General features: G+C 37.0%; 1 protein-coding gene across 2 annotated transcripts in view; it reads right to left on the minus strand.

Moving 5' to 3' along the window:
• The window catches only part of TMEM114 (transmembrane protein 114), a 51,148-nt gene extending 39,494 nt beyond the window's left edge, over positions 1–11,654 (minus strand). Inside the window, exons 1-2 of one of the 2 annotated variants that reach the window (XM_074280496.1) lie at positions 11,110–11,654; positions 10,337–10,417 (exon numbers count right to left, since the gene is read on the minus strand). In XM_074280496.1, the coding sequence (XP_074136597.1) occupies positions 10,337–10,417; positions 11,110–11,359 (331 nt within the window). In that variant the 5' untranslated portion in view covers positions 11,360–11,654. The remainder of the gene's footprint in view (positions 1–10,336; positions 10,418–11,109) is intronic. The other variant, XM_074280495.1, reaches the window with a different exon arrangement.
• Positions 11,655–16,868: the final 5,214 nt, after the last annotated feature.

Raw genomic sequence — 16,868 nt, forward strand, 5'->3', positions numbered from 1 at the left:
ATACATGCAAAATGTATGGGATTGCCTGTCATCTAGGGGAGGGAGTAGAGGGAGGGAGGGGATAATTTGGAAAAATAAATACAAGGGATAATGTTATTTAAAAAAATTACTCATGCATATATACTGTCAAAAAAATTTTATAATTATAAAATAAAAAAAATGTATCAACGGGGATTCATAATCTTAAGTTTTTGAGTTGAGACTGACTCATTTCTACAGTTTTCCCAAGACTATGGTAGCCTTTAGGGGATCTTACATATAAGGAGAACAACAAGTGCTAAATCATGATAATTAAATCCTTCCAAAGCTGTTCTATAATAATTTTATATCATTGTCAACAATGATAATTTATCTTAGCCAATCTTTTATTTATAGTATTCCTTCTATGAAACATACTGACAGCTATATTGTCATTCTACCTTATATGGTATTTTCACAAAACCAACTATATTTTACAGTATTTTAAACTGTATGTTGGGTTTTTTTTTCCATTTCTAACAATGAGTAGCATTGTAAGAAGCACAAAATCAGGTGGTAAAGGGCAGAAATGAAAATGGCAAAGAAAAGGCAGGGATTTCCCTGTGCTCTCCCAAATTCCCCTCCAAGCAATTTTAAATAATGCCTCAAAAAAATAAATTATGAAGTGACAGAACACACAAAAAATGAAGTGAAACAATATTCCAATTCAAGATAACTTAGAAAGTCAAATAGGGGTAAGAGTAAAGCATAATCCAGCAGCAGGCAGGGACAACTTATGCTCTCAGCCTGCAGACTTTAAAGGAGTCAGAGAATTGGTCAGAAAGGAATACAAGGGTCCCTTTGCTGGTACTTGGTGGAAGGCTCTGTTGCACTGCCCATATGCCAGTGTAGCTCCAGGTAACGGAGAAACACCAGTATACCAGAACTTGTAATTACAGGGGTGTGAGGATCCTGGTCACTGTACAGGACAGAAAAAAATGCTTATGGTAACTCATAAACCAGAGCACAGGCCAAAGAGTGATAAACATACGTCTCTGTAGATCATTCCACCTTGGAAAAACTAAGAACTTATAAATCCCTCAGAACTAGCTCTGAAAACAATTGCACAAAAAAATCTGAAACTTAGAATAGTACCCTATTAACCTCAGGAACAGATCACAATTTTCACACAAAAAGTCAGAAAATAAGCTAGATGTGCTAAAATGTTTAAAGCGGCTCTTTTTATAGTAGCAAGGAACTGGAAATTATGTGGATGTCCCTCAATCGAGGAATGGATGAATAGGATATGGTATATGAATGTAATTGAATATTATTTTTGTGTAAGAAATAATGAGCAGGCTGATTTCAGAAAAGTTTGGGAAAACTTACATGAACTGATACTGAGTAAAGTGAGCAGAATCAAGAAAACATTGTACACAGAAACAAGATTATGTGATGATCAGCTGTGATGGATATGCTCTTTTCAACAATGTGATGACTCAGGCCAATTCCAATAGACTTGGGATCAAGAGAGCCATCTGCACCCAGAGAGAGGACTGTGGGGACTGAATGTGAATCAAAGCATTTATTTTCACCATTTTTATTTTTGTTTGCTTGATTTTTTTCCTTTATCACAGTTTTTTTTTTCCTTTTGACCTGATTTTTCTTTCACAGCATGAAAAATATGGAAATATGTTTAAAGATTTGCACATGTCTTGCTATCTTGAGGAGGGGAGAGAGGAAAAGGAAGGGAGAAAAAATGAAACACAAGGTTTTGCAGAGGTGTATATTGAAAACTATCTTGCTCATGTTTTTGGAAAAATAAAACACATAGGCTAGAAAAGTGAGGAAACAGTAATAAAAAAAGAAATTTGACCACAGAAAATGTTTATGGGCAGAGAGAATTCTGGGAAGATGGCAGAGATCAAACAATCCCAAACTCTCCAGAGTTCCCCCACAAAAAAGAAAAATTTACATCTCATAGTGAAGTAATTAGAGCAGTTAAAAACAAATAAGAGTTCAGCAGAATGATCTACATGAAGTGTAAACATCTTCAAGCTAGTTCCACTAAAAAAAAAATTAAAAAACCAAGCCAGAGAGCCCTGGAACTAGCTGGAGTCAGAGAGAGTCTCAGCCCCAGACAACAGGAACTTTCACTTCCAAAACAGACTAGGGAATAAGATATCTGGGTCAGAAAAGATTGAGGAAACCTCTGCTGATAAGGATCATCAGACCCAGGTGTGTGAAGCCCTGAAAGAGAAGAAGTGAGCACACACTTGCCTGAGTACAGAAGCAGTGAAGCAGGGAAGCCTCTGCTGCTGGCTCTTACAGGAGGGTGGTTTGGGGTTCCGGGACAGAAGAGGGACTAAAGGAAGAACTGAGGTCAGGGGTACCCTACCTCCCACACCAGGACTAAACATAATTGGGCTCACAGGATCTTATTTTTTAAAAATGAGCAGGCAAAGGAGAAACAACCCAACCACAGAAAACTGTATGGGAATAGGAAAGACTAGGGTTCATCTCAGAAGGGGATACTGAAATTTAAAAAAACTATCCTACCCCAAAAAGTAATGTTAAATAGTAATCTGGCCAAAAAAGAATTCATAGAAGAATTCAAAAAAGACTTAAAAATCAAATGAGAGAGATTGAGGAAAAATAAAACATAAAAAGGAATCCAAGAAAAATAAGATTATGAAAAGAAAGTCAACTAGCTAGAAAAGGAGATCCAGTCTTTATTTATTTATTTAAAACTTAAATATGGAATTAGAAAAAAGAAAAAGAAAACATTGTCATGTGCCTAGCAGAACATGAGGGAGAATTCAAAATATGCAGCAATAAATTTCCATTTCAAAAAAGCATATATAAAAATAGAAGACATTATATTGATGACTGCCCATCTTTGCCTTGCCTCCTTATAAGTTTTCTTTCATTCTCTGTTATATACCTTTTACTTTATCCTTTCATTTCCCACCCCCTTCCATCTCCTCCAAGCAGGGGATATATTTATGTGTGTGTGTGTATATATATATATATACACACACACATATATTGTATACATACATACATGTATGCAAATATATGCACACTACATATACATATTTATACATTTATACATATATTAATATGACTGACATAATGCCATATAGTTCTCTTTTGATTGAATCTTTAAGTTTGACTTTGAAATCATTGATTACTACTCCAACTTTTTTTCTAATAAATTATACTTCTAATCATTATTATTATGTTTCTGTATACTTCTTATTTCCTATTTCTGCAACTCTTCTACTTCTACACCTTAACTTACCTTTCCATTACCTAACCTCCCCAACCATGATTCCCTTTCTTATCTGATCTCCATATTCTTCCCTTCTCTCTTTATCCCTTTCCCATTAATCTACCTCCTGACAAAAATCTATACACCCTTCTAAATCCCATTTCATCCTATTCACTCCCTTCTTTCTTGTGACATATATATATATATATATATATATATGTATGTATGTATTGTTTACTATTTAACCCATTCCTGATGTATGTTTTCAGAACTGCCCACTTTCCTCCCCTATCTAATTCCTCTGTCAGTTCTTCTTCCATCTCTTCCTCTTCCTCATTCATATAATTATTAATTTACCTTTTCATAAATAGTTTTGCTTTTTTAGAGCAACATCATATTTGGTTCTACTCCAATCTTTCTTTTGGACTACCCAATTACTAATGTCAGTTTTAGACATATGTTTGCATTTCTGAGAATAAAACATAAACAGTGTGCTTTATTAAGTCCCTTGAAATTAGTTTTTGATATTCAATCTTATATGCTAAATTTTCCATTGAGTTTAGTTGTCCCCCCCCCCCAGGAGGCTGGGGTTAAGTGACTTGCCCAGGGTCACACAGCTAGGAAGTATTAAGTGTCTGAGACCAGATTTGAACTCTGGTCCTCCTGAATTCAGGGCTGGTGCTCTATCCACTGCGCCACCTAGCTGCCCCTTGAGTTTAGTTTTAATTGAGACAAAATCCTGAAAATCTGAGAGTTTATTGAATGTTCATTTTTTTCATTCAACATTATACTTAATTTTGCTGAATATAATATATATTTTTGGCCACAAATTTAGTCCTTCTGATTGTCAAAATATAATATTCTAGAACTTGCATTCTTTTATTGTAGCTGCTGATAAATCCTGTAGACCTCTAATTGTAAGTCCAGCATATTTGAATTGTTTTATTTTTTGTTTGTTTCTTGTAAAATTTTATCTTTGATTGGGAGGTTTCAAGATTTAGCAATAATGTTCCTATATGTTTTCCTCATAATATCTCTTTGAGATGGTGGTTGATGGAATTTTCCTATTTTACTTTACCCTCTTGTTCTATCACTTCAGGTCAATTTTCTTTGATTATTTCTTGTTAATTGTATCAATGTTCTTTTTTGTCACAACTTTCAAATAGTCCAATATTCTTATCTTCTTTTATCTTCTTGATCTCTTCTTCAATTCTATTGTTTTACTTAGATGTTCCACATGCTCTTCTGTTTTTTCTGTTATTAGTCTCTTATAGTTTCATTGGCTACCCTTTGCTTAGTTCTAATTTTCAAAGAATTATTTTCTTCTTTAAGATTCTGGATCTCCTTTTCTAGTTGATTGAGAAATCTAGTCTTAGGAAAGAAAATGAATCCTTAAAAATTTAAATATAATAAAACAAAAAACAACTAACGAAAAAAATGTCCTTAAGTGTTAGAACAAGAGGGGAAAGTAGAAATAGGAAAAAATCCATCAAGCTCAACCTGAAAGACATCCTGGGAGGAAAACATAAAGGAAAATCATTGCCAAATCCCAAATCCCCGGATCAAAGAGAAAATATTATGAGCATCAAGAAAAAAATTCAAATACAAAGGAGCACACAAGACCTAGCAACAGCTACATTAAAAGAGCACAAGTCTTTGAACACTATATAATGACAATCAAAAGAACTAGGGTTACAGCCAGAAATAACATACCCAGTAAAATTAAGCATAATCCTAAATGGAAAAAAATAGACATTCAATTAATTGCCAGACTTTCAGAATTTTGTTGCAAAAACATGAACTTAATGGAAAAATTGACATATCAGATCCAAGAGAAAGGTGAACATCAAAGACATTTCAAGGGACTGAAAAGGAGAAACTTTATGTTTTATACACATGGAAGTACAATCTATATATTTGTGACCGTTATTAATAATTGGGTAGTACAAAAGAAAGACTGGAGAAGAGTTGAGTACAAAGTGATTCTTAAAAAGCAAAGCCATGTAGAAAACTGTAAAAAGAGCAATTATGTTATACAAATTAGGCGTGAGAGCAAGAACTGACACAGAGGAATTAGATGGGGGAGGAGGACTGGTAGTTCTGGAATCCTACTTACATCAGAAAAGAATTACAGAGGAAAAAATATGTGTGTGTATAAAATTCTTCTAAATTTATATGAAATATGAGGGGGACAGGGATAGGAAGGATGAGGTATAAAAGTTAGTATAGATTAATGAGATTGGGATAAAGAAGGAGGAAAAGAGTGAGGGAGAAGAAAAGGGAGGGATTTTTCATTGGGATAGAGAAGTGTGTTAAGTAACAGCAAAGCAAGTAAAGCAGAGAAGTTCAAATCCAGCTTCAGACACTTACTCGCTTTCTAAAATAGGCAATTTATTTAGTCTCATACCCTCCATTTTTCCATCTGTAAAATAGGGATAATAATAGCAGCTGCCTGTCATGGTTGTTGTTAGGATAAAATAATACTTGTAAGTGCTTTGCAAATCTTTTATTCTCTGATGATTGTGTATTCAGTGAAGTCTCTGAGGCTGAGATGCAACAAAGTATGAATGATTCTCTGCTGTGTATGCTAATTTTGGCCTCATGACACTAAGAAAACAAGCACCGTCCTTTGCATATGTGGAACCATCAATTACAGCAAATGGGAAATTTTGAATACTGTGAATAAGTTCACTTACCTTGGTAGTATACTTTCTGGATATTTACACACAGATAATGAGATTAATGCACTGTGTTTGGGAGTCTTTGAAGGAAAATTTGGGAAAGAAGAGCTATTAGATTTCCTACCAAACTGAAGGTCTACAGAGTCAGTATGCTGACCTCATTGTTGTATGTCTGTGAAAGCTGAACAGTCTACCAGCACCATGCCATAAAATTAAACCATTTTCATTTGAATTTCTTTAGAAAGATTATGAAGATTACCTGGTAAGATAAGGCACCAGACATTAAAGTCCTTTCTCCAGCTGAATTGCCAAGATTTTTCAAGTTCTATTGCAGAAAATGCAACTGGTGATCTGGCCAAATTGTTCAAATGCCAATGTACATTTGCCTAAAAGACTATTTTACACAGAACTCACACAAGGTAAGCATTTACATGGAAGACAGAAAAAGCAATACATGGAAACTCTCAAGTTCTCTCTGGAAAACCTGGTATTAGTTGTAAGACATGGGAGACACTGGCACAGGAGCATCCAGCATGACGTACCTGCATCAAAAGGGGCTGTGCTCTATGATCAAAGCAGAATTGCAATAGCTCAAAAATGTAAGATATACAAGTTTAGAGACATCTCTACTCCAAATGTTCATATGGACTATTGTGTCTACCCTGGGGTACGCCTTTGGGTTTGTATTGATTTGATCAGCCACCTGAATCAAATAATGATGTCAGTTTGATCCTTCTCAAGAATAAAGGACAACAACCAACTAGATGAATTTATCATTTTTCTTAATTCAATTTAACAAATATTTAATATGTCTACTCTGTACAAAGAAGAGACAGTATGGCACAGAGGATAAAGAACTGGCCTCAGAGTCAGGAAGATAAGTTCAGATCCTGCCTCTAACATCATCCTGGTTGTGTAAACCTGGACAAGTAATATAATTTCTCAGTGTCCCCAAGAAAAATGTTGATTTGCATTAGCAGATGGAGTTTCTTTATCGAGTCCCTTATACTAGTGAAATTAACATTAACCTCATCTCATTAGAACTAAAGTTTCTTGTGAATAGAAATTATTTTATTCATTATCATTGTCTCTCCAGTACCTCTTACATAGTATTCACTTAAATTCTAGGAGGCTACAGAGATAACATAAAGTTTGCAAAGATAATGTTGCTTTCCAAAGTAGGAACTATGTCATCGCAAAAAGTATCTGGCATAATGCCAGAAATAAAGTAAGCAGTCAGCAATTATTTGTACAAAACTTCCTATGTTGCCAGATGGACTTCTAGTCAAGATTTCCTGAAAGCAAAAGATTAGAAAAATCTAGACGCTATACTTCAAGAAATCATAAATGAAAATTGTCTAAATCTTTTAGAATGCAGAGGGCAAGCTGAAAACAGATGTGATCCAGTACTCACTACTAAAATAAAAGATGTAGTCAAAATATAGAGCTTTCACATTAAAGAAAAAAAAAGTCAAACATCTAGAAACAAACTGTTCAAGTTCCATGAAACTACAATCAAGATCACACAAGATCTGAAAACTTCTATTCAAAACAAGAGAAAGGGCAGCTAGGTGTTGCAATGGATAGCACACCCACTCTGGAGTCAGGAGGACCTGAGTTCAAATCCAGTATCAGATACTTAATATTTACTAGTATGATCCTGACCAAATCACTTAACTCCAATTGCCTAGGGGAGGGGGAAAACACACACACACACATACACACACACACACACACAAGAAATCTTGGAATACAATCTCACAAAATACAAACTATATAGATTTGCAACCAATAATAAGATTTTACAAAGCAAAGTTTATTTGGGGGTAGGGGGAGACAGGAAATAGATTTTAATGGAATACAGAATATAAAGACTTTCTGGTATATATGAAGTTGAGTAAGAACTTTAAAATATAAATAAAATAATTCAAGTAAATTTAGAAAGCCAAATAAATTTGAAGTGGAAGGGGTTATATAATGATGCAGTGCTAACATTCTAATAATATCATTATTAATTGGTAATGAAATTAATTAATATGGTTATATTATGCTAATAATAAAGTATCATTTCATAACCTTTTTTACCAAGGACTTTTAAGGAAGTTAAATAAGAAAAAAAAAAATAACTTGTAGGGTGAATTCTTCCTCTACTAATGGTTTAAGAGAAGATCAAGAAGCAAAAGGAAAGCACTAGGTGGAAAGGAGGAAGAAAGGGGCAAAACTTGCTATTTCTCATAACAGAAATGAGAAAATTGTATACAAACATGAAGAAAATAAGAAGAAAGGAAACATTACATGAACTTCACTCTTATATGAAATGAAAAAAGGAGAATTGAACATACACACAAAAAAATTTGATATAGAAATACATCAAACTGAGTAGGAAAATAAGAGAGATGAGAAGATGTAAAGAAAGAGGATATTATCAAGGAGGAAATGGTCACAAGCAAAACAAGCTTCTTAGTCCTTGAAAGGAAACTAAAAAAGAGAGAATCAAAGAACAAGAATTAAGGGGATATCCATCAATTGAGAAATGGCTAAACAAACTCTGGTATATGGATATAATGGAATATGATTGTCTAGTGGAAAGTGATGAAAGAGAAAAATGCAGAGAACCCTAAGTAGAATGAACAAATACAGAATGAAATGAGTAAAAAGGAAGAAAATAATTAAAAGAAGGACAGCAATATAATAGGGGAGGGAGAAGCCTTTGAAAGACTTAAGAATAGTGTCAATCCAATGACCAATCATTTCCAGAAGACTTAATAATGAGACATTTTACCTACATCCTGATAGAAATGACAGAGTCATGATTTGAAAGAGACATACTTTTTTGGATATTTGTTTTATTTTGAAATTTGTTTTATTCATAAGAATTTATTTTAAATTTCTCTCAGCTTTTTAAAGGTGGGGAAGAACAGATTAGTGATATTGATATCCAACAATTTTAAATACACCAAAGAAAATAGAAGGAAATTCATAAGAAAGCACAGATAAAAAAGGCAGATTTAAAAGTAACATGTGGAATTTCTAATATGCTTCTTAACAATATGAAATAGAGATTTGTGACATCATAAGACAATCCTTTTTTGTGTTCCACTGTATATATGGAAATGTTCCTTGAGCAAGGTGTATAAGTTCAAGAAAAATAATAATAATAATAAAAGTCCTCAGGTTCCTGGACTGAATTCATGTGCTATCATCTTTCTCAGGGGAGCTAACAGGCCCTTCCTTTCTATTATGTACAATCATTTCTTCTCTATCTAGCCCCAAGCAGATGAGTATCTTTCCTATCCTTATAGAACATCACACTTATTCTATTCATTTTATCCCAGGATGTCTGACAGTTCATTCCCCTGTGTGACAGCCCTTGTCTTCAGTTATTCTGTGACTAAAAGCCTGCAGTGGGCTGGATGGAGGAAACCATTTCAGTGCCCCAGTTTCCTCTTTTGTGAAATAATATGTTCTTAATCATATAATGGTAGGGAAAATTCTCCATGGTCCTGCCCTGTAGGCATAATAGCAACATAAATTAAAAAGAAAAGCAACAAGGTAATAGCTGAAAGCACCGTAGACGGGTAGGGCAAGTATAAGACTAGATAGTACAGAAGATAGAATATCAGGACTAGAGTCAAAAAGACCTGAGTTCGAATTCAGACTCACATGCTTACTTCCATGTGACCCTGGGCAAGTGATTTAACATGTTTGTCTCAGTTTCCTCATCTATAAAATGGAAATAATAATAGCACCTATCTCCAGGATTGTTACGAGGATTCAATGAAATAATAATAGTAAAGTACTTGGCAAATAGTAAGCACAACACAACTATTAACTATTATTATTATTAATGAATAGAACTGAATCCTATCATTTCCCTGTAACTTGTATTATAACCATAAGCAAGTTCACTACCTTATAAAGGGTTTAGTATAAGATCTTTTCAACTCTAAAAGTCTGAATTTCTAGTGTGGATCCTACAGCATTTTTAGTAGACAAATCATTTTTCTTTGATGATACAAACTTCTTTCTCCAAGACTGGCAGACAGATTTTGAGCTTGGATATTACCCAGGCTCCTCTGGCACTTAGTCCCCCACTCATCTCTAGTATTTTATACCCATTTCAGCTAGAAAGAAGAAGGTGTGAGGGACAGTATGTATTTATAATATTTTCAATAAAAGGTATGATTTGTGGAAACTCTGACTCATATTTTAAAGGACTCCATGGCAAGGCTAGGATCTTTCCCACTACACACAGAAACCTACTTGCTCCCATCAAAGGGAGCAAGTATAAGTTAGTGAGGACTAGAGAAGGCCCTAAAGTACTTGTATCTCTAGCTTGAAAAATGTTTCACCCACCAAACCACCTCCAAGATACCTGTAGAACTTCCCATCCAAACCACAATCCCTAGAGTAAGACACTCACTGAGAAGCTGACGATCTGAGTCCGAGACTGTCACGTTCTCCTGCCAGAAGGGGTTCATCAGGGGTATGCACTTGCTTTGGACTATTGGTGGAGGGAAGGTAGAAAGAATGTAAACAACAAGAGAAGTCAAAGTTCAGTACATGTGCAAACTGGGAGTTTCAGCCAACTAATTAAAGAGGGAGAGGAGCAACAGGAATTATTTTGCATGCATTTACACAGACGTACACACACGTGCTCTTCAGCAGAAAGTTCCCTTAAATCAGAAGACAGAGACTCCAGGATTTCCTGCCTGGAACTCTCTTCCCCAAACTCTCACTTTTCCCTATCAACAGCCCCCCAAAGCTTTCCCTCCCCCAAATTTACTCTCATCTGCAAACTTCCTTAGGAGTTCAGAGTTTGGGTCTTTGCTGTGAAATCTCTGAACTAATAGCTCTAGGAAGTTTTTAAATCAGAGCTCTAGGAAAAACCTGAGCATCTGGCTGGAGGACTAAGTAAAATAGAGACAAGAAAATATAGGTGGTGGTGGAATCTACCCACCCCCAGGGAAGAAATGAAAAGGGGCCGGGAGTTGGCAGTGCAGAGATAAATAGGGAAGAGGATCCAGGGCCCTTCAGGAGAGATGGGGAGAGGGGAGAGCTGTCTCAGGAGCAGAGGGAAAGTGGGTGGAGAGCAGGGACCACAGGGACAATATTTCCCCAAACTTGTTACACACACACACACACACACACACACACACACACACACACACACACACACGCACACCCCTCCCTTACCCCGGCAGGTCCTCCAAAGACCAGAGTGCGAGCTGAGAGGCTCCGGTTGGCTCTGATTGAGGCCGCCAGTATTGCCACCACCTGAATACCGGGCTCCGCCAGCACCCGGGCCCCCCGAGCCGCGCTGCTCCAGCCGGGCAGTGTCGATGATGTACCAAAAGTCTGTGCCGATGGCAGCCGCCAAGAGGACAAAGCTAAGCGCCCCCGATAGCGCCGCAATCCCGGCTAGGACACCTAGGCGCACCCGCATCCCGCACCGGACCCAAGTCCACTTCCTGCCAGACAGTATTCGAAAGCCCGAGTCGCAGCAGTAGGAGCGGGAGAAGTCACGCTCACCCAAGGAGAGCCTCAGTTCAGTGCGAACTAACCCCTGCACGCCTCCTTCCTCCACTCTCTCACTCCAGCTCCTTCTCTCCACCCTCTACTCTTAGCTCCACCCTGCTCTCCACACCTCCTTCCCAGCCCTTCTCTAGGAGCCCTCTCCCCTTCCTTACTTCTCTCCTTGGTCCTGAATTTAGGTCCTATCTCTTATTTCATCCACCCTACTGGTCTCTCTTCCCTGACTCCTCCCCCTTTCCCTTCGTTTCAGCCTCAGACCAGCTGGCCCAAAGTACGACCACTTGCAGAGCTGGGAATCGTCTCACAACCTGGAGCGAACCTGAAAGGGCTTGGAGAGGGCGAAAAGTCCGGGCAAAGCACACATCGCAGGTCCTAAAACCTTCTGGGCTTTCCTAGTTTAAAAAAAAAAAAAAATCAAGAGGAGCAAAACGAAAGGACTAGATCTCCATCATCCCTTCCTTCCACATATAGAAACACCTTTCTACTGAATAGAATCAATGTGTTAGGAAGAATTATTCGTCTGATCTAAATCAGTATTCCCCCTACAAAGTCCTCCTCCTGAAGTCACCTCCTGAAAGAAAAAGCCTTCAAATGTGCCATTAGAAGACCAAAATGCTCCAAGTTAGAAGCCTGAACAGTATCTTAGAGAGTGGTTGTTGTTTTTTTTCAGTTCCCCCAATTAATGTGAATTACAACTTCCTTCTCATCCCTAGTTTCTCCAGCTTCTGAAAATCCCAATAGGGTCTATGTCTAAATCAACAGTTAAAGTTCAGAGTTTAAAAGACTATCTTTCTTGTCTAAGAATCAAAGAATTTCAGGAAATCAAAGAATTTTAGAACAGAAAGACCTTAAAGGTCATTAAGTCCATTGACAATGAAACTGAAAAACAGAGAAGAGATCTTGCACAAAGCCTCAATTAATGACAATCTTAAATAGAACTCAGAGAAGCAGAAACAATTGTGAATATGGAGGTGGCCTCCATCATCAAAAAGACCTGTATTCAATTTTTGCCACTAACATACTATAACACACAGCTGAGCCTTGGCAAAACACTTAAAATTTCTAAGAACCCTGTCTTGTACTTTGGTAACACTTGCAGATCATGTCTCAATTTGTAGGAAGAATTTCCTCACCTAGAGTTCCATATTAACAATAAAATCATAGGTTGCAACTCCACTCCATACCTCCCCCAGCTAAAAAATATAATTTTCTTACCACTATACCATGGTGTCCCTCCAGTCTAATAGGGATACCAGTGCAGATGGATAAAATTCAAGAGTTACAAAGGATCAATAAACATGCTAAGTCATTTATATAGAACATGTCAAGAGTTTTATGAACAGCAAAAGTATTTTTTTCCTGAGGGATACAACATGACTGCATTATGTTCTTTTGCTTTTAAAAAAGCACAGGGAGACTTCCAGGAGCATTGCAACTTTCCCATATTCATGTAATAAATAATCATAAAATAGCTCCCCAAAACAAATCCTGGAATAGCAGAACCAGCAAAGGTTGGGGTAAAACAATCTCTTAGCCCAAAAACTTGGAAGATCTACAAAAAAGGTCTGTCTTATTTGGATAAAAAGGGAGCACAGTCCAGGACAAGAAACATCTCAACAAACTAGCAGAAAGAACCACAGCAGCAAATGAACAGGAGATTCTGAACTTCAGTGTAGTGGAGTAGGCAAATGCCATCACCAGGACCCACCATTTGCCTCAGCATAGCCTGGGGAACTGGTAGGTTGCAGCTAAGAGAACCCCCACATGCTTCAGTGCAGCCCCGGGCAAACAGGCATCCTATAGCAACCAGACATCAATATGCTTCAGAACAGCCAACCCTCACTTCTACCCTCAACCCCACTCCTGTCCTCCCAACTCCCCACACCTCCACACAGGCACCAGCATTTGCCACACTTTAGCATAGCGCTAGGTAAGCATTCAGCTTCCAGAGACCAGACTGCCATGTGCTTCAGTCTATCCACTGGGAAACACAGAAATACCTACTAACTTCAGTGTATACCAAATACCAGTACTAGGACCCCAGCTCAGTAAACTGCCATACCTCTTTGACCTCCAGCCACACAAGCCATCTCTCATCCCACCCTTTCCATACAGCACCAGACATGAAGTCCTCCTGTGGGCTTCAGAGCAACATCAGTGCAGCACCAGGTAAACAGCAACCATAGGCATGGAAGCCTGAGACAATGTCCCTTCCACTCTGGGAGCAGAGCACAATTTTTTAAAAATACAGGTATTAATGATTGTGTGCTGGTTTTTGGTTTTGTTTTATTGTTTGTTTGTTTAATGAATTCAAGGATTCCTTTTAAAGAAAGTATCTTAAAAAATGATATCTATTTAAAACTATCAGGAAGCATTACATGTAATGGGAATAAGTTAGAATAACTTAATAAGATGAGGCATGAAGCAAGGGTTCCCATTATCACTACTATTATTCAATATATTACTAAAAATGTTAGCTTTAACAATAAGAGAAAAAAAAAGAAATTGAAGGAATTAGAATAGGCAATGAAAAAATAAAACTGTCACTGTTGATACAGTGGTATACTTAGAGAATCCTAAAGAATCAACTAAAAAAAATTTACTTGAAATAATGAATAACTTTAGCAAAGTTGTAGGATATGAAATAAACTTACACAAATCATCATCAATTCCAAAAGATTCATGATGGAAAATGCTATCCCAAAAAAAGAACTATGGATATGGATTGCAGATCAAAGCATACTATTTTGATTTTGTTGTTGTTATTTTTTTTCTTTCTCATTGTGTTCTCTTTTATTTTGTTTCTTCTTTCACAACATGAATAATGTGGAAATATGTTTAATAAGATTGTACATGTTTAATCATATCAGAATGATTGCTATTTTGGGAAAGGGAGAAGGCAGGGGAGGAAATGAAAATCAAAATATAAAAATAAATGTTGAAAACTAATAAATAATTTTTTAAAAATAACAAAGTCATACTTTTTTATCTTTATGATTTAATCAATCAAAGAGGCACTCAAACCCTGAAAACTTCACCCATAATCATTAAAACAACCTGGGTGTAAATGGTGATCCCTGAATGCCATACTGTGTCCCCTCCAACTTTTACCCTCTTTCACATAGAAAATAAAATTAATATTCTCAGAGCCTGATGACAAACTAGCCCCCACATAATGAAGATCAAGAAATCATGGAAAATTAGAACTACAATAGAAGGGACCTTAGGTGTCTGGTCCTTTTATTTTATATTATCCAGAATGAATCTGTGACCTGCCTAAGATTATTCAAAGAATTAATAACAGAATTGGGAGGAAGATAGGAATGTTGTAGTAGGAAAAAACACAAGGTTTGAAGTCAAAAGATTTTGTTTTAGTGGAAATGCTATATTATATGAGTGAAGTCCAATCATATAAAGAGGAGCTTAAGGAATTAAGGAATTCGCACACCTCTTTAAATGACTTCATCTCTACACACTCTTCTCTGTAGTATCCTTCCTAAAATATGGGGTCCAGAACTAAACATAATATAGTGTAGTAAAATCACTTTCCTTGTTTTAGATTCTCAATACAACTTAGAGGAGAACTAACTTCTTTTTGACTACTGTGTCACACTATTCACTCATACTTAGAGTTCCCTTAGCTGTTACAAGTGCAGGAGGATTGTTAAGCATGGCAGGAGATCTGATAATCACTTCATTTGCAACTTCCAAGTCAGGATCACCTGGAAAGTTCCAACAAATCTAAATAGCTAGTGTAATCATTACACCAATCATACCAATTGACATAGATATTATAATTCTCATTTCTGTAATGCATACAATGTATAGGTATATATACATATATATAAAACATTTTCCCTGATTACATGTTAAAATAATTTTTTAACATTTGTTTTGTTAAAGTTTGAGCTCCAAATTCTTTCTATCTATCTATCTTCCTCCCTTTCCCTCTTCCTAACTGAGGTTATATTATTCTGGTTCAAGTCCAGGTTCTATGGAATTGGGAGATATCTTGTGATTTATCAGTAAATGACTCATTTTCTCTAGATTTCAGATTCCTTGTATTAAAAAAATGGGTGGGAAGTTACAACACTTTCCCATGCCATGTAGGATAGTTCTAACACTATTTCAATACTCCCAAAGTTTCACTCCTTCTCCCAGCGTATGTAGATGGATATCCTCTATGCTTTGGTAGCTTGCTTTCATGAATTGCTATAGCCAAAAAAAATTTCATGAGAGCTGACCTTCTGGTGATAAGCTTCTAAGAATTTAGCTAGGCAGAAGCAACCTTCTGGTAATGAGCTTCTCAGAATTTAGCTAAGCTAGGACACAGTTCATCACTGACCCATATTCAAAGCCTTTTCAGATAGTTAGGATCTGGCAAAGCATGTGTTCCTTTGGTATATAACCTTTGCAGATCATTCATGTGTAATGTTATTCAACTCTGGGGATCTCACCCATTTCCCACCTCTTTCCTCTCCCTCTCCATCCTTCATTTGACACCAGGATTCTCATCAGGGAGGCCAGAGGTGACTGCTGAAAGACTGAGATCTAAACAGCTGAAGGGAAACAGGAACCAACTAACAAAATGTGACCCTTCATATATATATATAACAAAATGTGACCCTTCATATATATATATGAAGATTCAGCCAACAGTGTTTATGGAAAGACCCAATGATGCCGAGAATACAGTGACAGGGAAAATGGTAAAGCTTGATGGTCCTCCATCTTAAGAGAAGAATTACATTTGATGACTCCCTGATCATCCAAATGATCTGAACAGCCCTGCCCAGGGACTTTCAATGGGACTTGTAAAGGGCTAGAACTGAGCAAATGCACTTGGATAATGGAGCACATGAGGCTAATTGCCAATTGGATAATTCTCTATTAACATGTTTGAAGGATAACCCTCCTCAACTATTCTGTGCTGGCTGGATCAGTGGGTGTGGACAAAGGAGGGGAAGTGAGATGAGTGGGTGGAGTAGGAAGAGGAAAGTGATTCATTCTCCTGGCAGTGGAGAAAGAGGAAGGAGGTGTGGAGATTGCTAGATCTAATCCCCTGACCACGACTGCAAAAGACCAAGAATAAAGACTTTTAATTATCCTGACTCCAGCTGATTCTAAGAGATTTAGGGTCCCAATATTTTGGCGCCCAACGTGGACCAGGCACCCTATCTCCACTGAAGTCCTCTGGTGACCAGGAGATTAGGTGAGTATTTTAATAGACAAATAAAGAACTTACTTTGTTAAGGGCTAAACCAGCAATCTCTTATAGCTGAAATGGGGCAGCTAAAGACATTCCCTTGACCTCAGCTAACTCAGCCTCAGCCCCAGTCCCAGCTCCAGCTCCAGCCCCAACCAGGAGTGGCACTATAGAGAGTATAATTAAGATAATTGAGGAGCAGAGTTTACTTATA

The sequence above is a fragment of the Sminthopsis crassicaudata genome, chromosome 1 (genome assembly GCF_048593235.1).
Source record: "Sminthopsis crassicaudata isolate SCR6 chromosome 1, ASM4859323v1, whole genome shotgun sequence".
NCBI classification, from domain to species: Eukaryota; Metazoa; Chordata; class Mammalia; order Dasyuromorphia; family Dasyuridae; genus Sminthopsis; species Sminthopsis crassicaudata.